Source organism: Hyperolius riggenbachi, chromosome 1, assembly GCF_040937935.1.
Source record: "Hyperolius riggenbachi isolate aHypRig1 chromosome 1, aHypRig1.pri, whole genome shotgun sequence".
Classification (NCBI taxonomy): Eukaryota; Metazoa; Chordata; class Amphibia; order Anura; family Hyperoliidae; genus Hyperolius; species Hyperolius riggenbachi.
In genome coordinates, this window is record NC_090646.1 from 513,193,983 (window position 1) to 513,219,643 (window position 25,661).

General features: G+C 43.1%; 1 protein-coding gene across 17 annotated transcripts in view; it reads left to right on the plus strand.

The window, feature by feature from the left end:
• NCOR2 (nuclear receptor corepressor 2) overlaps nucleotides 1-25,661 on the plus strand; it is a 641,335-nt gene that overhangs the window by 362,029 nt on the left and 253,645 nt on the right. For all 17 annotated transcript variants that reach the window (XM_068243885.1, XM_068243983.1, XM_068243973.1 and 14 more), the window contains exon 14: nucleotides 5,684-5,782. In XM_068243885.1, the coding sequence (XP_068099986.1) occupies nucleotides 5,684-5,782 (99 nt within the window). The remainder of the gene's footprint in view (nucleotides 1-5,683; nucleotides 5,783-25,661) is intronic.

Genomic DNA, 25,661 nt, shown 5'->3' on the forward strand with positions numbered 1-25,661 from the left:
GTGCCACTTCATATAGGTTGTGTTCCTGCAGTGCCCCTTCATATAGGTTGTGTTCCTGCAGTGCCACTTCATATAGGTGGTGTTCCTGCAGTGCCACTTCATGTAGATCCCTTTCCTGCATTACTGCTACACATAAACTGTGTTTGTGCAGTTGCAGCATTTGTGGATTGTGGTCTTGTATTTTCACGGAATACAGATGGTCTTCCTACAATGTTTTGCGAGATTGCACTTCTAGACATATAGACCATGTCCCTGCATATCCAAGACAAATAAGACAAGACAAATAACATTTATATTGCGCTTTTCTCCTTGCGGACTCAAAGCGCCAGAGCAGAGCAGCAGCCACTAGGGCGCGCTCTATTGGCAGTAGCAGTGTAAGGGAGACTTGCCAAAGGTCTCCTACTGAATTAGTGCTGGCTTACTGAACAGGCAGAGCCGAGATTCGAACCCTGGTCTCCTGTGTCAGAGGCAGAGCCCTTAACCATTACACCAACAGCCAACTGCTGATGGTTATTATTATTATATCCACTGCATATTGACTTTGTTCCTACAGTCGTAGCATATACAGGATCTTCTCAAAAAATTAGCATATTGTGATAAAGCTCATTATTTTCTGTAATGTACTGATAAACATTAGACTTTCATATATTTTAGATTCATTACACACAACTGAAGTAGTTCAAGCCTTTTATTGTTTTAATATTGATGATTTTGGCATACAGCTCATGAAAACCCAAATTTCCTATCTCAAAAAATTAGCATATTTCATCCGAACAATAAAAGAAAAGTGTTTTGAAAACAAAAAAAGTCAAACTTCAAATAATTATGTTCAGTTATGCACTCAATACTTGGTCGGGAATCCTTTTGCAGAAATGACTGCTTCAATGCGGCGTGGCATGGAGGCAATCAGCCTGTGGCACTGCTCAGGTGTTATGGAGGCCCAGGATGCTTCGATAGCGGCCTTAAGCTCATCCAGAGTGTTGGGTCTTGCGTCTCTCAACTTTCTCTTCACAATATCCCATAGATTCTCTGTGGGGTTCAGGTCAGGATGGTTGGCAGGCCAATTGAGCACAGTAATACCATGGTCAGTAAACCATTTACTAGTGGTTTTGGCACTGTGAGCAGGTGCCAGGTCGTGCTGAAAAATGAAATCTTCATCTCCATAAAGCTTTTCAGCAGATGGAAGCATGAACCCACTTTTGAACCAGAAACAGCGGCAGAAGCGCCTGGCCTGGGCTACAGAGAAGCAGCACTGGACTGTTGCTCAGTGGTCCAAAGTACTTTTTTCGGATGAAAGCAACTTTTACATGTTATTCGGAAATCAAGGTGCCAGCGTCTGAAGGAAGACTGGGGAGAGGGAAATGCCAAAATGCCTGAAGTCCACTCTCAAGTACCCACAGTCAGTGATGGTCTGGGGTGCCATGTCAGCTGCTGGTGTTGGTCCACTGTGTTTTATCAAGGCCTGGGTCAATGCAGCTAGCTATCAGGAGATTTTGGAGCACTTCATGCTTCCATCTGCTGGTAAGCTTTATGGAGATGAAGGTTTCATTTTTCAGCACGAACTGGCACCGGCTCACAGTGCCAAAACCACTGGTAAATGGTTTACTAACCATGGTATTACTGTGCTCAATTGGCCTGCCAACTCTCCTGACCTGAACCCCATAGAGAATCTGTGGGATATTTTGAAGAGAAAGTTGAGAGACGCAAGACTCAACACTGTGGATGAGCTTAAGGCCGCTATCGAAGCATCCTGGGCCTCCATAACACCTGAGCAGTGCCACAGGCTGATTGCCTCCATGCCACGCCGCACCGAAGCAGTCATTTCTGCAAAAGGATTCCCAACCAAGTATTGAGTGCATAACTGAACATTATTATTTGAAGGTTGATTTTTAAAAAAAAACAAAACACTTTTCTTTTATTGGTCGGATGAAATATGCTAATTTTTTGAGATAGGAATTTTGGGTTTTCATGAGCTGTATGCCAAAATCATCAATATTAAAACAATAAAAGGCTTGAACTACTTCCGTTGTGTGTATTTGAATCTAAAATATATGAAAGTCTAATGTTTATCAGTACATAACAGAAAATAATGAACTTTGTCACAATATGCTAATTTTTTGAGAAGATCCTGCATATATAGACTGTTTTACTACATGTTCACTACTATTTATTGTCCAGCGCTGCGTAATATGTTGGTGCTTTATAAATACAATAAATAAATAAATAAATAATACAGACTGTAAGCCATACCTGCAGTTCTAGCACATAAAGATGGCCTACTTGTAATTGTACCACACACAGAGGTATTCCAACAGTTCAAAGGCATTAGAAACTACATTCCTTAGTTCTACCACATGCAGGCTGTGCCCTGGCAGTCCTGCCACTTATAGACCACGCTCTTGCTTTTCTCCCACATACAGGCTACATTCTGGGAATTTTACCACAAAGAGAGGCTATTTTTCAGCAGCAATCGTTAAGTATATCAGTGCAACCTAAATAAAAGTCCAAAATGAGAAAAAGCAGCTAAAGTCCAACACTCCAGTACAGTGTCTTCACAGAATATAATATAACCTTCAGCGCTATCTTCAATATTTCCACCACCAGTAGCACCAATTATCAAGATGCGCTTACCGGATTCTTAGGACCTTAATTATAGGGTCCTAGATAAAGCCTCATCAGACCAGCAGAGGGTTTTCTCCCTGCCAATCTCCACACATAAGGTCGCTGTCAGATGTTATCTCAAGCGATCAAATCCGCCAAAGCTCACAATGTGCATGAGGAAAAATATATAAAAAGCTCATCTAAGCGTATCAGTCTTAATATACTATTTATTTTCCAAAGATTAAAACAGTGTAAAAAGCAGTATAAAAAACGTGACTCACATAAGGGCCCTTATGACAGGGACCCCAACAATAAACAAGCATATCAATACCAGGACGCCGTCCAGCCAAACATCCTCCGCGCCCAGGGTGTATATTAAGACTGATACGCTTAGATGAGCTTTTTATAAATTTTTCCTTATGCACATTGTGAGCTTTGGCGGATTTGATCGCTTGAGATAACATCTGACAGCGACCTTATGTGTGGAGATTGGCAGGGAGAAAACCATCTGCTGGTCTGATGAGGCTTTATCTAGGACCCTATAATTAAGGTCCTAAGAATCCGGTAAGCGCATCTTGATAATTGGTGCTACTGGTGGTGGAAATATTGAAAATAGCGCTGAAGGTTATATTATGTTTTTCAGCAGGCCTGCCATTTACAGCATAGACTATGTTGCTAAAGTTGTCCTGTATACAGTGTTTTTGCAGTTCTAGTGTACATCAATTGTATTCCGGTAGCCGTACTTCATATAAATTTAGTTCCAGAGGTTCTAGTGTGGGCAGATTGGGTTCCAGCAGTTGGGCCATTTATAGACTGTGTTTTTCTTATGTGTAACCTTGGACCTGGCAGACCAGCCCTGTTTATTCTAGTGCCTGAGCTGTCAGTCCCTCCCTCCAGTCAATGATGGAAGAAGCAAAGATGATCTTCACGTCCATATTCCTTCACCTAAACCCAACAATAACCCGGAAGTTGGTTTTGGTTTGAACGGCTTGCTAGCCCACATGAACTCATGCATCATTTAATTGATTTGTGGCATCTCTGTACAACTAATGGGGAATATATATATATATATATATATATATATATATATATATATATATATATATATATATATATATATATATATATATACACACACAGTGGGATGCGAAAGTTTGGGCTACCTTGTAAATAGTCATGATTTTTCTGTATGCATCGTTGGATGATATGATAAAAAATGACAGTTAAATATATCATATAGGTGACACACACAGTGATATTTGAGAAGGGAAATTAAGTTTATTGGATTTACAGGAAGTGTGCAATAATTGTTTAAATACAATTAGGCAGGTGCATAAATTTGGGCACTGTCATTGTATTGATTCCAAAACCTTTAGAACTAATTATTGGAACTCAAATTGGCTTAGTAAGCTCAGTGACCCCTGACATAACATACACAGGTGAATCCAATTATGAGAAAGAGTATTTAAGGGGTCAATTGTAAGTTTCCCTCCACTTTTAATTTTCTCTGAAGAGTAGCAACATGGGGATCTCAAAACAAATGACCTGGAGACAAAGATTGTTCACCATCATGGTTTACGGGTAGGATACAGAAAGCTGTCTCAGATATTTCAGCTGTCTGTTTCCACAATTAGGAACATATTGAGGAAATGGAAGACCTCAGGCTCAGTTCAAGTTAAGGCTCGAAGTGGCAGACCAAGAAAAATCACAGATAAACAGAAGCGACGAATGGTGAGAACAGTCAGTCAACCCACAGACCAGCGCCAAAGACCTACAACATCATCTTGCTGCAGATGGAGTCACTGTGGATCTACTAAATATTGATTTCATTTATTTTTTTGTGGTGCCCAAATTTATGCACCTGCCTAATTTTGTTTAAACAATTATTGCACGCTTTCTGTAAATCCAATAAACTTCATTTCACTTCTCAAATATCACTGTGTGTGTCTGTATAAGTTGCAATATGTAGTCATTTACACTTGTAGTCAAATCTGTGTTCTTACTCAAAGATGTACCAGATTCCTTTCAGCTGTATGGTTTATAGTCTGATGCTGTGGAGTTCCACTAGTATGTAATTTGTAAGCTGTAGTTAAATAAAACTAATCGATGAGAAATTAAAAGAATAGCACTTTAAATGGTCCCAGTAATACATGCCACATCCCTGCCACACAGCTAGTAAAGAGAGAGAGTGTGTGTGTGTGCGTGTGTGTGTGTGTGTGTGTGTGTGTGTGTGCGTGTGTGTGTGTGTGTGCGCGCGCGCGCTCACCATGCGTAAGGGGAGAAACCCACACTCCAGCATCTTGTTGAAACAGCCACAGTGGACCGGGCCTGCTTCCTAGTCTAACCATGTGTGCAGCTGATTCACTGCTCATGGGACTCAGGCCGCTGCTGCTGCCCACAGATGGCAATTCTTGCTGCAGTTCAACACTACTCTGGATGTGGAGCGATGCCTGTCCAACTTGCTACCTCTTTGCAACCTAGCTGATCTCAGGGCTAGTCTGTTCCAGGCCTTGCGACTGGCCTCACTGGACTAGGCCATAAGTCGGGGGCTGCATTATTGAGCGCAGCCATAGGGGACCTCCAACCATGCCACCCACCAGCAGGCCACCCCTGCAACACCAGGACTCTCTCTTGTTTAAATCTCCTTTTTCTCTCTTTCTCTTCTCTCTATTCTCTCTGTCTCGACTATCCTCTCTCACGAACATTACACAGGCATCCAAATTGCTGAAGAGCAGTTGAGCAGCTCCGCTCACGTAGCACTCGGATGACCCCTCTGGTCCACCTTAGGGTGTTCCATGTGGATATGCCTACTCTATTTGTAACATATTTTATGTGTCATGCCTTATTCTACTGTATATGCCACTCTATGTATTTTATTGTATGTCCAATCACTGTAAAATCACCAACCAAAAATAATTCCGGGTACAAACTCTGATGATTCTGATTCTGTATAGACAGCCTTGCTAGTTATTCAGCATCTAGACTGCAGTCTTATGACTGGAAATGCATTGTCTGTTGCTGATCTTTTGACAGCAATGTGCCAACATGTCTTACATTTTGCCTGCTGTTCTGTATCTTACAGACTGTGTCAGACTGTGTGCTTTTCTATTACCTGACCAAAAAGAATGAGAACTACAAAAGTCTTGTACGGAGGAATTACAGACGGCGTGGAAAGAATCAGGTGAGGCATAATTATTTTCTCTTTAAAAGTAAAATGTTTCCCTTGATGTGAATTGATGTAGAGACACTGGACCCCCCTTTCCTGCTGTAGGAAGTGATTGCTTAAAGAGAATCAAGCACTTTTAGCACCCAGGGCATCTCAATAGCACATACAAAATGCATGCTACCAATGTGGCTCATCAATAAAACTTCCATTTTACCTCCTTTGTACATTTTAAGAGTTTAGCAGAGCCTTTTATTATCCTGCTTCTGTGGAGGGCAGGGCATGCCCAACCGTAGAACTTTCAGGCAGATGAGGACTGATGTAATTATTTTATGGGTCACATTAGCAGAGACTTAACATGCTGACAGTTCCCTCAAACTTTGTCCTGTGATCTTCTGGATAAGGATGGCACTGCTCCGCTCTGCATTGAATTGTGCATTGTCCACAAATAGAGGCTACTACAGCGTCACCCTATGCACTAGAGATTGTAGCTTTCAGCGGCATGGGACACAGGCATAGACTGAACTGAGTCTGACAGCATTAAAGGGAACCTGAGGTGAGAGGGAAATGGAGGCTGTCATATTTATTTCCTTTTAAACAAGACCAGTTGCCTTGCAGTTCTCCTGACCTTGTGTCTCTAATGCTGGGAATACACCATACAATTTTCTGTTAGATTCTTCTGTAAGATTTTTCTGTTAGATTTTCTGTTAGAATGCATAATTAGATTATTTTCTGTAGAGAATGGTCATCATCTCTAGTGGCTGGATAGTGTAATGGTTAAGGGCTCTGCCTCTGACACAGGAGACCTGGGTTAAAATCTCGGCTCTGCCTGTTCAGTAAGCCAGAACCTTCTCAGTAAGGAGTTTCTTGGGCAAGTCTCCTTAACCTCCTGAGCGGTATGGACGAGCTCAGCTCGTCCATCACCGCCGGAGGCTGCCGCTCAGGCCCTGCTGGGCCGATTTTCCTCAAATAAAAAGCAGCACACGCAGCCGGCACTTTGCCAGCCGCGTGTGCTGCCTAATCGCCGCCGCTCTGCGGCGATCCGCCGCGAGCAGCGGCGAAAGAGGGTCCCCCCAGCCGCCCGAGCCCTGCGCAGCCGGACCAATCAGTTCCGGCCAGCGCTAAGGGCTGGATCGGAGGCGGCTGACGTCAGGACGTCGGCTGACGTCCATGACGTCACTCCGCTCGTCGCCATGGCGACGAGGAAAGCCAAACAAGGAAGGCTGCTCATTGCGGCCTTCCTTGTTTATTCTGGGCGCCGGAGGCGATCGGAAGAACGCCTCCGGAGCGCCCTCTAGTGGGCTTTCATGCAGCCAACTTTCAGTTGGCTGCATGAAATAGTTTTTTTTTAATTAAAAAAAAAACCCTCCCGCAGCCTCCCTGGCGATCTCAATAGAACGCCGGGGAGGTTAAAGGACTTACGGGGCGAAAATGTCACAAAAAGTTAAATACTTGCATGTAATATCAATGCACGTTCCGCCGGGTCCCCGCAGCTCAATGTGCCCCCCGGCCGGTCCCGACCCCCCAGCCCAGGTCGGGCTCTCCTTCCTCCACTAAGATGGCCGCCGGAGCTGGCCGCGGCTGCGCAGTCCACATATGCGCGAGTGCGGCTGCGCAGCTCTAGGGCCTCCCCCCCCCCCCCCCCCCCCCCCCCGATCCACGCAACAGGAGGCGGACTGCGCAGCCGCGGCCAGCTCCGGCGGCCATCTTAGTGGAGGAAGGAGAGCCCGGGATGGGGGATGGGGACCGGCCGGGGGGCACATTGAGCTGCGGGGACCCGGCGGAACGGCACGGAGGACGCGAACGGCGCCCTCCGTGCATTGATATTACATGCAGGTATTTAACTTTTTGTGATTTTTTCGCCTCGTAAGTCCTTTAACACTGCTACTGCCTACTGAGTGTGCTCTAGTGGCTGCCTCGCAATTGCTTTGAGTCCGCCAGGAGAAAGGCGCTATACAAATACTGCAATTATTATTATCTCTGGTGCATTGTCGTCTGTTTATCTCCTGCTGAGTAGAACAATGCCTAATTGCTTGGCAGATAGATGGTAAGATAGATACATTTCCAACATGTTGAACTTTATCTATCTGGCAGGTAAATCTAACAGAAAATTGTATGGTGTATTCCCAGCATAATACTTTTAGCCATAGCCCCTGAACAAGCATGCAGCAGATCAGGTCTTCCGACTCGGCTCAAGTTATGCTGGATTAGCCATATGCTTGTTCCAGGGTTTTGACTCAGACACTACTTATGCCAGAAGATCAACAGGGCTGCCAGGCAACTGGTATTGTTTACAAGGAAATAAAAATGGCAGCCTCCATATCCCTCTCACCTCAGGTTCCCTTTAAGACTGCCAGGTAGAGTTACACACAGGATCATCCCCAGTTTTGGAACATGAAAATTTGTGTTATGACATGTGATTTCTTAATGTAGTGTTTTTATTGTATTCACTAAATAAAGCAAGTAAAAAAAGAAAAAGAAACTACTGGGCAGGTTGTTGGAATACTTTCTCCTCTCAGGTGACATGGTTTCCCAGTGAGACAATTTAAAAGTGATTTATTTGGCACCACTAACCAGGGAGTTTATAGTTAAACACAAGCTCTGCCACTGAATACCTGCACAGGAAGAGGAAAATGTGTGCCTGGAGTTGAGGCTTAATTTTATAGCCTCTTGTATACCTTCTTTACTGCTCTATGTATATATATATATATATATATATATACATATATGAATGTATATATATATATATATATATATATATAATTTTCATTCAACCACACTATTTCATACTTGCGGGCAGAAGGAATTTTTCTGATACCAGCCTACTCAGTGCCCCTCAGTGAAGGATGGGCTGCCCCTGGCGGTCTCTGCATAGGACCCCATCACCTGACTTCCATACTCCGCTTGGCATCCTCCTCCATAAACCTCAAGCACAGGAGGACCTGGGGGGATGACAGGTGCTGCAAAAGGAAATTTTATGTTGGTCAAAGTATGTGCTTTGAGTTTTGAAGGTTCCTTTTTAACTACAGCTACTCTTGACTTGAAGTGAGAGGATTATGAAAGATGACATTGCTGACTTCAATAATAAAAATACTACTTGTACTATTTTGTTGATCCATGGACTTGAAAACCAAGCTTTAGGAGGACTGCATCGTAGCTGAATGCATTATATGTGAAATGTCTTCATTGCCATTAGATATGTGATTGTATGTGGACGATTCTGGGATTCAGATGTCTTGCTGCACAGAACAGGCAACATAAGCACATTGATGTCCCACTGCTATTAACTACAACTTAAGCTGGCCATACATTACTTGATCTATTGCCATGTCGACCATTAGATAGCTCTCTCTCTGATCAAATCTGATCAGAGAGGGGTCTATTACCTGCGCATACACTGCCCAGCGACTTCCAATAGAATTCAGCTTGAAATCTATTGGAAATTGTTCCTGCGGCTACCGGGCTGCTGTGCCACCCCCGAAGTGTAAAGTGTGTCTCCCCCCTTCGTTTGCATGTGCTCTGTGTTTTGAAGTCTTGCTTCTCTGCCAGCACGACTCCTGCCCTCTTCTGGTACCACATGACTCAGCACATGTTGTGACATCACACATGTGATATTGTCACATGGTAAAGGTGATCGCGGTGATGGCGGACACTAGAGAAGGCCAGGAGTTGCGCTGGTGGAGAGGTGAGACTTCCAGTTCTGGTGGGTCCGTTGGGTCCCTTGGCCATCATGAGTTTGAATGCCAGCACGCACCCGATCGACCCTTTGCAACAGTGATTTTTTTTTATAAATTCCCGGTTGATCCATTTGACTGATTTTGGCCAGAAGCTGATCAAAGGATCGATGGGGTGGCCATGTTGCAGCACCAATTCTCTTCCAATTCGATAAAATTAAGACCGTAAGGTTGATCAAGCCACAATATGGAGTGATGTATGGGCACCTTCACCAGCAGTGCAGGAAGTCACTGAAGGAAATGTGCAGTGCAGAGCAGGGCAGTGTCACTATGATAACCTATTAACCCAGATAAAATTGCTGTTGTGTGCAGCTAATGGCTTGTTTTTATCTCCAGTGTTAGATTTCAATAATGTGAATCTACTACACTCTACCACCTGCACTGTTGGTTATAACCAGTAAAAGTACTAAAAAAGTGCCCATTTAATAGGTGTGTGTGGTCAGCATAAAACTGTTGGCCAAATAAAGCTCACCAGTCTTCATTGTGTAATTTTAGTGCTGGCAATAGCTGAAGTCTGAATTACGTTTAAGGACGTCCGAGGTGACATGATGAGATAGACATGTGTATGTACAGTGCCAGCACAAAAATAACAATGCTGTGTTCCTTTTTTTCTTTCTCTGCCTGAAAGAGTTAAAAATCAGGTATGCAAGTGACAGTTTCTGCCTGGGTTGGGACCGGGTCGTACTATACCGTAACACTCACTGATAATGAAATACAGCCATAAAACACTTTTCTGTCAGTAAGTGGCTTCTGAGAGCAGTAAGGAGGTCATGAAACAGTAAAAATTTAAAATGTAGATTTAAATAAAATAAAACTGTGGGATGACTAAAAAAGTCATTTTTAGAAGGAGGAGGATAGATAAAATTGTTTATATAATTCGTTTATTTTCACCTCGGATGCTTGTTAACCGCTTCGCATCCAGACCTTGTTTTCACCTTATGGACCAGAGCAGTTTTAACGCTTTAGCCATGTCCCTATTTAAACAGCCATAACTTTATCCCTACTCACGATACCTAAATGGTCTAGATATCGTTTTTTTCAGGACATACTATACTTTCATAGAAGGCTATTTTGACCCATGAAAAAAAATTCTATGCATTTTAATGGGAAAAAAGGAGGGAAAAATGAAAAATTGCATTAATCCTCAGGTATTCCCAATTCTAGTAAAAAATAAAAAGCGCTACAGTAGATAACAAACATGCCACCAGTATTATGTCCCCCAAGGATAGATAGCCAGGTGTGTCCCCAGTATCAGCCCCCCAATATAGCCAGATGTATCCCCTAATATTAGCCCCCTAGTATAGCCAGATCTGTCCCCCATATTTGCTAGCCACCCATATAGATAGACATATATACACAATCGCTTTAGCGCACATCCTAATCCATATAAAAAGTCCACATAGACATCAATCTGGAGTTCTCAAATGCCGTTCTCATATGCAATTTCTTGATCTCTTGTGCCACCATCACCATGGACACCCAACAGTAAACAGACTCACCAGATGTATTGGCCACTGCTAGACTGGCCAACCATGCACAAATCCAGGAGCCTCAGTACTTCAGGATCCTGGTACCGCTGTGATGCTGTCCTTTTAGACCACCATCATCCTACACATTGTCCATGCTGAGTACCTCAAAGAAATAGCCTCCATAGCGTAACTCCGTATAAAACTTAAAACTTCCCCGGCTCCTCCTCCTTCAATGCTGAGCTCATAGCCTGCAGCTGCTGAAGCAAGGAAATAGGCACATAAATCATCAGCAGGACCTAGGAAGAGGCTTGTTGCCCTGGGCAAAGTTTTAAGTTTTATACGGAGTTACGCTATGGAGGCTTTTTCTTTGAGGTACTTTGCATGGATAATGTGGAGGATGATGCTGGTCTAAAAGGACAGCATCACAGCGGTACCAGGATCCTGAAGTACTGAGGCTCCTGGATTTGTGCATGGTTGGCCAGTCTAGCAGTGGCCAATACATCTGGTGAGTCTGTTTACTGTTGGGTGTCCATGGTGATGGTGGCACAAGAGATCAAGAAATTGCATATGAGAACGGCATTTGAGAACTCCTGATTGATGTCTATGTGGACTTTTTATATGGATTAGGATGTGCGCTTAAGCGATTGTGTATATATGTTTAGGTCTTGCCGGACCTTGTGGTAGCGCACTCCGTTGGGACTTTTACAGTTTAATTTTGTAGCAGCTATAGCGCTTTGATATTATTTTACATATAGATAGACAGATGCGTCCCCGGAATAGAGCCCATAATTATAGCAAGATGTGTCCCCGGGATCAATGTTCTCCATTGTAGTCAGATGTGCCCCCAGGATTATCGCCCCCTCCGGATTATAGCCAAATGTGCCCCCAGTATTAGGTTATGGCCCCCAGGACCATCAGATGTGCCCCCCATTATTAATTCCTCCACCCCCAGTTACCCAGATGTGCCCCAAAATTCCATTCACCGCGGTGCACGCAGCCCTGAAGTGCACCTGATCATGCACAGCAGGGCTGCAAGCTAAAACGTGTATTATGTGGTCGTGGCTTGGAGGATGCCACACGACATAGATATAATGTGTCAGTGGAATAAGTGGTTAAGAAGGGGAGGATAGTGTTTCTGTATGGCTTACAGAAGGGTCTATATTTAGGAGTAGCTGAGGGTAGAATTGGTGTGGGAGGAAGTAAAAGCCTTAGGGCTCTTTCACATTATATAACACTTGCAGGAGCCGATTTCCTGCAAGCGTTATGATCTGCGGCATGGGAGTCGGAATGTTGCGGTGCAACGCTGATTAGCGGAGGTAGTTCTAATTCACCCAACAGGAAAACGCTGGCGCGGGACAATTAAAAGCTCCCGACTGCGTGGTAGCGCAACGCGCCAAAACTCAGCGTTGGATGTGAAAGGTAAAATGAAAGTCTATGCACTTTCATTTTACCTTGGTTAAAGCGGATGCGAGATGAAAAACGAACTATAATTATATTCAGAAGTGATGCACTGGGAGACATTTCGGAGCTCACTCCAACCTGAATTATCGCAAATTCTTTCTGTTTTAAGAAAGCAAACTTTTGTTTTCCATAACTATAACAAGTAAATTGTCTATATATCTTATCTATAGTTTAGACAGTTTACACAGCAAATCTAGCTGCAAACAGCTTCAACAGTTTATGATTATTTATTCTTGCAATACAATGAGAGCGGCCATGTTCTGTTTGTCACATTACACACAGGCAATCTGATCTGCATCCCCACTTCTCAGCCTGTGAAAACGTCACTCCCCTCTCCTACTCCCTCCTCCCCTTTGCCTCTGAAATCTCTGGCTAGTAAACTCCTCCTCTTGCCCAGACTGAGCTCTCATAAGCCCTTGCTACTAAGGCTGAGAGTGCCAAGGCACTCTGGAGAAGCTGTGGGCTGTTGTTTAGTTTATAGGGAATTAGTGTATTATAACAAAAAAAAAGTATTTGGCTTGAAGAATGCCCTATAAACTATATAAAAGGAACACAATTATGCAATGAGTAAAAGTTTCCACTTTAACGCAAAGTATTGACTTTGCATCAAAACGCCAGAAATTAGCTCGGGTGTGAAAGAGCCCTTAGTAGAATATTGGCGATGGTGACTGCTGCCAGGAGTTTAAGAGACGCTTATTACTTCAGAGAAAAGCTATGTCAAATTTGGACAACACACTAAAGGACAGAGATGTCACTTTACCAACAAGGTTTAGGATATTTACAGCAAGGGTCTTCCCAGTAGTAACATATGGCAGTGCAACTTGGACTATAAGGTAATGTGTCAAAAAAATTGATGCTTTTGAATTGTGGGAGTGGAGAAAGCTACTTCCCAGGACTGTTAGAAGAGCGAACCAGTCAATATTTAAAGTGTACCTGAGATGGGATGATATAAAATAAAATACATACCTGGGGCTTCCTCCAGCCTGATCGCTCCCTTGTCATCCTCAGTCGCCTCCTCGTTCGCCTGCAAGTGGCCCCCAAAAATCCTCTAGTCGGGCCAGTTGGTGCAGACGCAGTTCAGCCGAGCGCACTCCCCGTCTTGCTCCTGTAGCCGGGAGTGTTCTGCACCTGTGCAGTAGCCAGGCCGCGCATGCACATTTGGCCACAGACAGGAGGACATTTCGGAGCCAATTGCGGACAAATGACAAGGTGGAGGAGGACGTTATGGGAGCCATAAGCCTGGAGAGGGCTGGAGGAAGCCTCACGTATGTATATATTTTTTATATCATCCCATCAGGTTCTCTTTAAAGAAATACGGCCAGAGTGTTCACTAGAAAACTGAAACTACTATTAAAACTCAAATACTTTGGTCCCATATTAGGAAGACAAGATTCTTTGGAGAAATCCTTGATGCTTGAAAAAACTGAGGCCAAAAGAAGAAGACGGGAGAGGCTAAGGCCCCTTTTACACTTAATCAGTTGCTCTCAGTCATAACACTAACTATGTTTTAACTGAAATCTTTTGCACAATGCACTGCTATGGAAAAAAATGTGTACTAACACATACTAACGCATTAAGTGTAAAAGGACCCTAATGGTGACCATACATGGTACAATTTTTTCATACAATCTTACCATTTCTATGTAATATAAGGGAACTGCCCAAATTATCCTTTCAGTATATTCACTTAATTTATCCTTCTACTACATAGAAATGGTAAGATTGTATGAAAAAATGGTACTATGTATGGCCACCATAAGAGGGATAGGTAGCATATGTGAAGCTAAGTACATTCCTATGCAACAACTAAAAGAAGCAGTGACTGACAGGCACTTTTGACTCATATGGTCACAGTCAAGGCTGATTTACACTACAAGAGTTTTTTAAATGCTAGAGATTTGAAAAGCTCTTGCTAATGCAATGCTATGGGGGATTTTTACAGACTCACATCGCTCCAGTGTGCGCACACACATAGGATAACATTAGCAAGAGCTTTTAAAATCACAAAGCGCTTAGAAAAGTTCTTGTAGTGTGAGCGAGCCCTCAGTCGATTAAACAAATGAGGAGGAGGAGATTATGGGCAGTATTGCCGATATTCTACTAGCGGCTTCATCCAGCACCTAAATTACCCAGCCCCTTTTTTTTAACGTATGCATTGGAGGTGTGACAGCCACTCTCTCCCCAACATGCCTATATGGCTGAAAGAGTTGTATTTCAGAATGAACAGAAGTAAGCAGGCTGATGATTCTTATGCACATCAAAATAATGGTTTGGCTAAAACAAACCGACATCATACAGGACATTTTCCATACTTTTCATGCGGATTTGGACTTGTAATAAAATGCAGCTGGATCACCACAATGAGCTGAGCTCTTACTAGAACCAAAGCAAACACTGCTTATTGGCCTTGCTATTATTTTATTTGGCATCCATGTATTCTGTTAGATCCCCTCTTGCAGACCCTTTGGATTTGTATGTTGTTTTTTTTAAACAAACTTATACAATATATCTTAAATCCATAAAATGATGGTATGTGCTCACATTGTACATTGCCACACACTGAGATGTAAACTGGAGATAATAGTTTTGCACTTGCATAACCTTTGCCAGAAACTGTATTTCATATGTAATTAATAAAAAAGGAAGTGAGAGATCCAAGTACATGATAGATTGTGAAGGGGGGTTAAGAAAGTTGTTTAATTTCACGTCCATAAATAAGAGAAAGTTTTGTTTTGTGTGTTAACATCTTACTTCTAATTCCTCAGAATAATATCGGAAATGTGCATCTGGCTTAAAGTGAACCTGTGAGGAGAAAAAAGTAAAAATGAGATGCTTACCCCAGTAGAGGAAAGTCCTCAGAGAGCCAAGAGGCTTCCCCTAAGCCTCTCGAGCCCACTAATACAGTATCGGGTCCCTTAAAGCATATTTAGCATGGGCTTGTAGTATCTGTGCTCCCATCCATGTACGAGGGAGGAAATACTGTGCATCTGTAAGTGCAGTCTGCGAGTGCCTAGTAGCACAAAGCTGTTCTGGAAAGGCCTTTTCATCTTTTTGAAACTCTATGCCAGGGGTTCTCAAACTGGGTGCCTCGAGCACTTGCCAGGGGTGCCTCGGCATGCATCCCAGTCCTTTTGGGGGTGCTTCGGAATAAGGGTCAGAACAGCATTTCGGTAGTTATTTTTGCCGAGGGGTGCCTTGAACCAAAATTTCATGCCATCAAGGGTGCCCTCACCCGAAAAACTGTGAGAATCACTGCTCTATGCTACTGCACAGGTGTGGATCATACACGGACTGGAGTGCAGCCACAAAGAGGAAGAGGCTCTTGGCTAGCAGTGGGGGGGTTAAAGAGGACATGGGAAAGTTTGCTTTAAGCAAATTTGAAGCGAAAATAAATTTAAGAAATAATGAATTGTATGTGTAGTATTTATAATAAATATATGGCTAATAAATAGAACACTAGTAACACGTAAAGAGTCTCATATTGTTTTCTAGTACAGGAAGAGTTAAAAAAAACAACACTTATCTATGCAAAAGAGCTTCCTTGGGCTAGAGGACTAACCTGGTGGAACTAGGTCCTGTTTTCTGAAGCACTTAAATAGCCAAGAAACAGTGAGAGACAGCTTGAGATAAGGTTTAACTGCAGGAAGGTTCCAAGGGTCATTAGCTCTACTTTGTTTTGCAGCCATACAGAGTGTGGATTATAAACTGAAACTATGAAAGTCTGATGCAACGTTATAAATGAAGCTCTTTTGCATAGATAACTCTCTTTAACGCTTACAATATGAGACTCTCTTCTTTGTTCAACCGTTTTGGTTTTAGATGGATTACACCAGTAGTCATACAGCAGTATTCATTTCCTGCCTTCTAGCTATGTATACAGAATGGCTTGGATCTCAACCCCTTATGCTGGTACCGGTCACTCACCACTGTTGAGTCCAGTTGTTAGTATGTTTCACAAGACCAGAATGTGCATAGACTGCCTCAGTGTTGCACAAGAGCTGCTTAAAGTGGACCCAAACTCTTGCACAGCAGACAAGGAAAACACATAAAGTTGCTGTGAAATCCACCCTGTGTGTGTTTACAAAGCACAGTCTGTCTAATTGCCCCTTATCTGCAAGTAATCAGAAAGTATAAATCAGGGCTGTCAGCGGTGTCTGAGTTGTGCCAAGGTGTGTAATTGTTCTGTGCTAATATGTAAACACTTGAGACTAACCCTTTCTGTGCTCCCAGGAATGAAACATTGCGGGATTTCCGTAGGAGTTCTAGAAGTTGTAACAGAATGTTTTCTTTGAAGTCTATTATGCTGTTGCTTATCGTTTAGAGCAGAGAGGAAGTTCAGAGTTTAGGTCTGCTTTAACAAACTGTCTCGATTTGCACATGGAACACCTTAGCATGGAACACCTCACTGTGTCCAAACTCCACCCATCTACGTGTTTCATACCACTCTGTGCTTCATAAGGTTGCTTGCCACCAGCCCATCTGACTATAAGCTAGCCATTACTCTAGTGAAGAGACTTATTTATTACTAGACCTTAGGCCCATTACAATGATGGGCTCTAGGCCCCGGGCCCCTCACAACCCCCTTACACCCCCCCCCCCGCCTCTTTTGCCACCGCATCGCCAGTGCACGCACGCAACGCCACGGCGCGTACCTGCCATCGTCCTCCTGTAGTGTGTAACGTCCACGTGCTGAAGCACGGACACAGGGACGGGATGCAGTGACACAGGGGTTCTATTGTATAGGACACTAGGTGTTGAGGGGCATGACTTGTTTGTTTGCAGTCAGTCTTGTACCAGATAAACTGACAGAAGGAAGAACTGTTAGCGCTCGCTGCACCCTTGTTTTTTTAACCATGCAGTGTGTGTAGTGGTTCCCCTTAGTATGAAACGGGTTTACCTGAAATTCTGGCATGTGCATTTTTGTTGTTGTATTTTCTTTGCAATAAAGGGTTAGAAACCAAGTTCTATTATCTTTATAGATAAAGGTATGTGAAAGGTGATTACAGTGACAGAAAATGATATGAAATAACAGACTATCTCCCTAGTGGGGATATTGTTTGGACAGGGCTTCTAACCATTCCACATTTTAAAACAAGACGGACAGATTTGCACTTTAAATGTGGGAGGCGGTGCCTACCAGTTGTTGCACAACATATTGAGTTTATGCTGCTCCTTGGTCTCACTGTGGGAGATATTATTTGGCTGGCAGCTGGGCTATTTTTACACGTCATTAAAAAATAAAAGCCTTGCTACTAAAAGGGTACCTTGTAAAACTGAATGCATGCCATTATGTTTTTATAGATGATATGTACAAGAAAGACACATGAAAACATTGGCTGATACTGAGTCTGCTCAGGTCTTAAAGCCCATCCAAACCGTAAAGCAGAAAATGCTCAGCTGGACTAAAACCAACAGAGTTTTCTATACATAAAGCAAACAGTATTTGACAAGAAAAAGCTAAATCTTCATCCCCTAAAATGTGTCCCAAAATGATTTCAGCAGAGCATAGAAAACGCTGCAGCTGTGTATGCTGGAAACAGGAAATATAGGCGTCGCCCTTGGGACTAATGTGAATTAGCGGGCACCTAAGCAGAAATGTGGGCACCTGGTGAATTGTATTGTTTAAAAATATTGCTTATTTATAGCAACTCGGGTATCTTCCATTTTGGGAGGGGGGACGTCAGGAAGGGGCTTTGCATCGGGGGAACCGGTCAGGTGTCAGTAACAGGGTTTTATGGTTAGACGTCAGGGGGGTGGTTAGGGGAAGGTATTGGAAGGGGGAGGGCTCTGTGTGAGAGTAGGGTTAGGTTTAGCTACACTAAAATATCAATAATATTTACAGATCTATTACTAACATTACACTCTAAAATAGTTGAATATTGGTCAATGTTACTATTGGCTATATCCTGGCGCCCATACTTCCTGCTGTCTTTATTTCACAAACAGTGGCTTGCAAAAGTATTCGGCCCCCTTGAAGTTTTCCACATTTTGTCACATTACTGCCACAAACATGAATCAATTTTATTGGAATTCCACATGAAAGACCATCACAAAGTGGTGTACAGATGAGAAGTGGAACGACAATTATAAATGATTCCAAACATTTTTTACAAATAAATAACTGCAAAGTGGTGTGTGCATAATTATTCGGCCCCCTTTGATCTGAGTGCAGTTAGTTGCCTATAGACATTGCCTGATGAGTGCTAATGACTTAATAGAGTGCACCTGTGTGTAATCTAATGTCAGTACAAATACAGCTGCTCTGTGAGGGCCTCAGAGGTTGTCTAAGAGAATATTGGGAGCAACAACACCGTGAAGTCTAAAGAACACACAAGACAGGTCAGGGATCAAGTTATTGAGAAATTTAAAGCAGGCTTAGGCTACAAAAAGATTTCCAAAGCCTTGAACATCCCACGGAGCACTGTTCAAGCGATCATTCAGAAATGGAAGGAGTATGGCACAACTGTAAACCTACCAAGACAAGGCCATCCACCTAAACTCACAGGCCGAACAAGGAGAGGGCTGATCAGAAATGCAGTCAAGAGGCACATGGTGACTCTGGAAGAGCTGCAGAGATTTACAGCTCAGGTGGGAGACTCTGTCCATAGTACAACTATTAGTCATGCACTGTACAAAGTTGGCCTTTATGGAAGAGTGGCAAGAAGAAAGGCATTGTTAACAGAAAGCATAAGAAGTCCCGTTTGCAGTTTGCCACAAGCCATGTGGGGGACACAGCAACCATGTGGAAGAAGGTGCTCTGGTCAGATGAGACTAAAATGGAACTTTTTGGCCAAAATGCAAAACGCTATGTGTGGCAGAAAACTAACACTGCACATCACTCTGAACACACCATCCCCACTGTCAAATATGGTGGTGGCAGCATCATGCTCGGGGGGTGCATCTCTTAAGCAGGGACAGGGAAGCTGGTCAGAGTTGATGGGAAAATGGATGGAGCCAAATACAGGCCAAACTTGGAAGAAAACCTCTTGGAGACTGCAAAAGACTTGAGACTGGGGCGGAGGTTCACCTTCCAGCAGGACAACGACCCTAAACATAAAGTCAGGGCAACAATGGAATGGTTTAAAACAAAACATATCTATGTGTTAGAATGGCCCAGTCAAAGTCCAGATCTAAATCCAATCAAGAATCTGTGGCAAGATCTGAAAACTGCTGTTCACAAACGCTGTCCATCTAATCTGACTGAGCTGGAGCTGTTTTGCAAAGAAGTATGGGCAAGGATTTCAGTCTCTAGATGTGCAAAGCTGGTAGGGACATACCCTAAAATACTGGCAGCTGTAATTGCAGCAAAAGGTGGTTGTACAAATTATTGACTCAGGGGGCCGATTAATTATGCACACCCCACTTTGCAGTTATTTATTTGTAAAAAATGTTTGAAATGATGTATTTCGATCCACTTCTCACATGTACACCACTTTGTATTGGTCTTTCACGTGGAATTCCAATAAAATTGATGCATGTTTGTGGCAGTAATGTGACAAAATGTGGAAAACTTCAGGGGGGCCGAATACTTTTGCAACCCACTGTACATGTGTTTGCCTCTGTCCCCTTCTCCTCTCTTGTCAAACCTTCCAGAAAAGCAGCAGCCTGTTAACACCCAGCGGACTGCATTCTTCTCACCCTTCTCTTTTCAAAAGTAGCAAAGACAGGCATGTTGGTGTCAGTCATAAGAAGAGAGAGGATATTTATACAGGAATCTGTGGGTCACAATTTTATGTTATTATGAAAATATCTACTTCAGTTCTCAGTAATTGGTTGGATGCTTGGTGGAGGTGGTCAGGTCACAGGAGTGTGAGAGATTGTGCTGGAGCAGCGGAGGGAAGGTGCCACAACAGCAGACAGCAAAGACACCATGAACTAGTGCAGTATTCGAGGAACGCCAGAAGCAGTTCACTGGCACCTCAGTGGTGAGATCAGCCTTATTTTTAATTGTCTCGTCACTCGGCAGGTGTCGTACTGTAGGTTGAGAACAAAGCACAGAACAGCATAGCAAATAGTAAACTTACCAGAAAGTAATGTTCAAGTCAATCTTAGATTAAGACATCCAGCCACTCCTTTGTTTATAGTTTCTTCCACTTATTCTGAAAGGACAACACTTTTATTCTTTTTCTGCAAACAACTGATATTTGTCACCTGAAATGAGCATTAGTGATTGTTTTGAATGGCAGTTTATCAGGGAATTCTGTACAGACACACTGCTCAGCTCCTGGCCATGCAGCATATTCTGATCTACGGAGAAAGGAAAGTGAAGAATAAGTGAGAGTCACCAGCTGGAAATATATCACAATGACACCAAGTTTCGGGCAGGAGGAATGAAATTTGGTGGATGCCTGTTTAACACTCTAGATAAAGAATGATTTTTTTTTTTATATTAAGGAAGAACTAAAGTGTACGTAACATAATTCACATAACTAGGTGATGATCACTGTGCAGAGAGAGAGAATGCACAGCTTTTTCCAAAAAGCTGACTTCATAATGGACAATTAGTAATCGAGAATATGCAGGTCAGCAGTTTCAGTTCCACATGTCTTGGGTCAGAGGTCATTAGGTACTCGAGCCAGGAAGAGGATAACAGCCAACGTGCTTAAATATTCAGCACAAGCGGCTGTCATATTTCATTGTTCTGTTCTTTTAAAAGAAGAAATTAAACTTCTGTAATACTTCTTGATAATGGAGATGAATTCAGAAAAAAAAACAATGATTGTGTATTAAGATTTCATGCCCGAAGTCCACTTCCTTCCTTAAAATCATAACCACCAAGTCACTACAACTGTTGTACTTCTGGAAAACTGTTCCTCATGTAACCTAAAAATGGAGCCTTAGACGAGAAGTGAATCCTCTATATCCTTGTCATCTCGAGGAGTGTGAATCACATATACTCCTCTGTCACAGACCAGCCTATGACCAGACTTTGCAGTCAGCTACAAGTTATACAGTGGGGATGGGCTGCACCTAAATGGGGGAAGCAGAGGCGGGCATAGGCCCTTGCAGACCGTGCAGCCACACAGGGGCCCCATTCCCTCTAGGGCCCATGCAGCTGCACCACAGTTAGGGCATGATTATTCTGTGGGCTCTTCTCTGTCTATTTCTCTCTGAAACCCAGGAGGAACAGTGATATTTGCTTGTGGCCCAGTTCATACACAAGTATAAAATGTGTGCTACATTAACTCAGTGCCTACAGAGTGTAATCTAGATTCATGTACTTTTATGTTATTGTCATTATTTGGAGCCAAACATAATCTGTTATGATTCTGGCCACTCACGTGGGGCCTCTTCATCTATTCTGCACAGGGTCCCACTGTTGGCTTTGTCCGCCACTGAGGGAGGTGCAGCTGTATTGGGGGAATAAGATAATTAAAGGGTCTCCGAGCAGTGCCTGTGGGTATGCCTTTAAGCATACCCACAACTAATTAATTATATACTCACACCTACCAGCACGATGTTTGTAATGATATCCCCCTGGGTTCCTTGTATTTCATTGCATTGCACTCAATGGAGCTGCCGACACTGGGGAAAGTGTCGTCCTGTGTAATACAATGCTGGACTCCAAAAAGTTCAGAAACTAAGGAAAGATGCATATCATTTTGAAGCTCTCTTTCGCCCCTTTTCAATAATATATAAACTGCCGCCCTACGCCTTTTAGTTTGCTATTTTCGCGATCGAAATTGCCGCAGTCGCGATTTCAATCGCGAAAATAGCAAAAACTAAATGGCGTAGGGCGGCGATTTATATATCATTGGAATGAGGAGAAAGAGAACTTCAAAATGATATGCATCTTTCCATAGTGCTCGGAGTCCCTTTAAATGGTTGGAGGAGATTTTAAACTAGGATCTGGGGGGAGGAGAGAAGGTCAAGTCTCAGTATGTGGACAAGTTAAGATAGACAATAGGAGCCTATTATAGGGATCCCTATTATAGGGATAAAGAGTGGGGTGGGGACAGTGTAAAGAGTAAGGAGGTAATTTAACCTTCATGTAGCCTTCATGGTGGTAAAAAATAAAGTGCATGGTAACCAATTCTAGGAGCCTTGCAAATAAAATGGATGCACTAGAGTTCGTTCTGATCCACAAAGGCTATGACATTGTGAGAATAACAGAGACAGGTACTTACGACAGTAATTAATAGAGGATAGTCAGACAGGCAGAAGGTTAGTACCATGGAGACACACATGGTATAGGGCAGTGTAAAGGGCACAGAAAACAAGAATCGATGACCAGAATCACAAGGCATCTAGCAAAAATGATCTAGCAACTTCCAGCTGGTAGAAACAGCCTTAAAGAGAACCCGAGGCAGCATCACAAAAATCAAACATACCACCTGCTCCATGTTGCCTCCTGGATGCCTCCACGCCGCTCTCTGTGGCCCCGTTCGTACTCTGCAGCCTCCAATGCCCGGTAGACGAATCCAAGATGGCCGTGACCCGGAAGTACTTTCTGGGTCATGGCTTAGCCAGTGATTTGGAGGAGGCGGGGGAGTGAGGTGAGGAGGCGGGGGAGCGATACAGGAAAGGCAATGCGGGGAGGTGGAGGGGAGCAGGATGATTGATGGCTGGCAGGTAAACAGGAGGTTAGTGACAATCAGATTGTCGCTAGTTGTCACTCATTTTTTTGGGGAGGTGAAGCAGAGTCCAGGGGGGACTGGCAACGGCACTAGGACACAGAGGCATGTCACTTAGAGAACATGCCTCTGTGTCCTATAATTATTATGTGATCCACCTCGGGTACTCTTTAAATATGCAACACAATGGTCAGGCGACAGTTCAGAAAGTCTTCAGAGCTCCATCTTCATGTTAACTGAGGAACTGGCACACTAGAGAGGGTTTTGCGGGTTGTTTTTGTTTTTTAAAAAAATGCTTCCATTGACTTACATTTAAATCCCAGTAAAATTGAGGCAAAATTGCAGCAATCGTGATTTAAAAAAATTACGACCACGGCTATTTTGATGTAGGTCAAAGGAAGTATTTTTTAAAGAACAAAAACCCGCAAAACGCTCTCCGGTGTGACAGCGCCCATAAGGATCACAGATTCGTATGCTTCTTATATGATGATTAAAGTGACGCTCCACTTTTGTTGTGAAAATTATAATCCACTTTATTTAGATCTATACATTTAAAAGGACGTTTGAAAACATGTAAAACATTATTTATTGATTTTATCCACAGAGACAGCGATGGCCATCCCACAAGAATAACATGAAAATGAGTACTGGGGGTATGAGTGTGCGGATTACTGCATATTATTACTCCAGAGCTGCAATGCATCCTGCTGTGTGCAGTTAAATACTCATGTGGGAATGAGAGTTCCTGAGTTGGAATTCATGGTTGGAAAAACTTATTTGAGTTATTGGTAGACAAGCCTATAAACTCTGATACCGCGATTGACTCACATTCCTTATGTTTTGTTTACAATCTAGTTTTTATCCTTGGAATGTACCTTTTCTTTATTTCCATCCACTCACCTTTCTCTCTCCCAGATTATTTGTTCTTCTGTGTATGTATTAATATTACTGTTCTTTTTACATGCTTTAAAAAACACGATGACAAATTATTTCTGTAAAATGTTTATTCTGGTTCTTTTTAAGCATACCAAATGTGTTTTGCCAGTGTAATTGAGACATTTTTGTTTTGTCATCCACCATAAACACATTTAACCCCAAAGGAAAACTTTGTTCTGACACACAGCAACCAGTTCCTGCTATGATTTTCCATTGCAGGTTGTTCTAGCACAACACAGGCTGTTCTCTCTTCAGACACTTAATCCCATATTTAAAATACGAACAAACTCATATTTTTTCTTAACTTCCCTAATAATTGTATGACTGTAAACCAGTAAGCCCTCTTTTAAGGACCACTATCGCAAAGAAAAAAAAAAAAGAGTAAAATCTATGCATATAAGATGGACATTTGTCGTAGGGAAAATGCACTATAATTTTTTTTCCTGTGTTGCAGTCACTTAGGCCGGTTCACATCTGCGTTTTTTTGCGGAGCCGGCCATACGGATACGGCCATCTGGATCCTGGAAAACGGTCCGTTTTTACAGCCAGTGTGCTGTAAAACGGCCGTTTTCCATAGGGTTCTATTGTGCTGCAAAACCTTCTGTTTCCTTACTGTTGAGCGAAACGATACGGAAAATTGGGTCCTGCTACATTTTAATGTCCATTCAGCGTAACGGTCCACGGAGCTGTACGGCCAGTTCCGTTGGCAAACGCTACCACAGAGTGGTTAGACACTTCTACTCAATTAGTCAATTAGTCACCCTCATTAAGGACACCTGTCTTAACTAGTCACCTGTATAAAAGGCACCTGTCCACAGAATCAATCAATCAAGCAGACTCCAAACTCTCCAACATGGGAAAGACCAAAGAGCTGTCCAAGGATGTCAGAGACAAAATTGTAGACCTGCACAAGGCTGGAATGGGCTACAAAACCATTAGCAAGAAGCTGGGAGAGAAGGTGACAACTGTTGGTGCGATTGTTCGACAATGGAAGGAGCACAAAATGACCATCAATCGACCTCGCTCTGGGGCTCCACGCAAGATCTCACCTCGTGGGGTGTCAATGGTTCTGAGAAAGGTGAAAAAGCATCCTAGAACTACACGGGAGGAGTTAGTGAATGACCTCAAATTAGCAGGGACCACAGTCACCAAGAAAACCATTGAAAACACATTACACCGCAATGGATTAAAATCCTGCAGGGCTCGCAAGGTCCCCCTGCTCAAGAAGGCACATGTGCAGGCCCGTCTGAAGTTTGCCAATGAACACCTGAATGATTCTGTGAGTGACTGGGAGAAGGTGCTGTGGTCTGATGAGACCAAAATAGAGCTCTTTGGCATTAACTCAACTCGCTGTGTTTGGAGGAAGAAAAATGCTGCCTATGACCCCCAAAACACCGTCCCCACCGTCAAGCATGGGGGTGGAAACATTTTGCTTTGGGGGTGTTTTTCTGCTAAGGGCACAGGACAACTTAATCGCATTAACGGGAAAATGGACGGAGCCATGTATCGTGAAATCCTGAATGACAACCTCCTTCCCTCTGCCAGGAAACTGAAAATGGGTCGTGGATGGGTGTTCCCGCACGACAATGACCCAAAACATACAGCAAAGGCAACAAAGGAGTGGCTCAAGAAGAAGCACATTAAGGTCATGGAGTGGCCTAGTCAGTCTCCGGACCTTAATCCAATAGAAAACCTATGGAGGGAGCTCAAGCTCAGAGTTGCA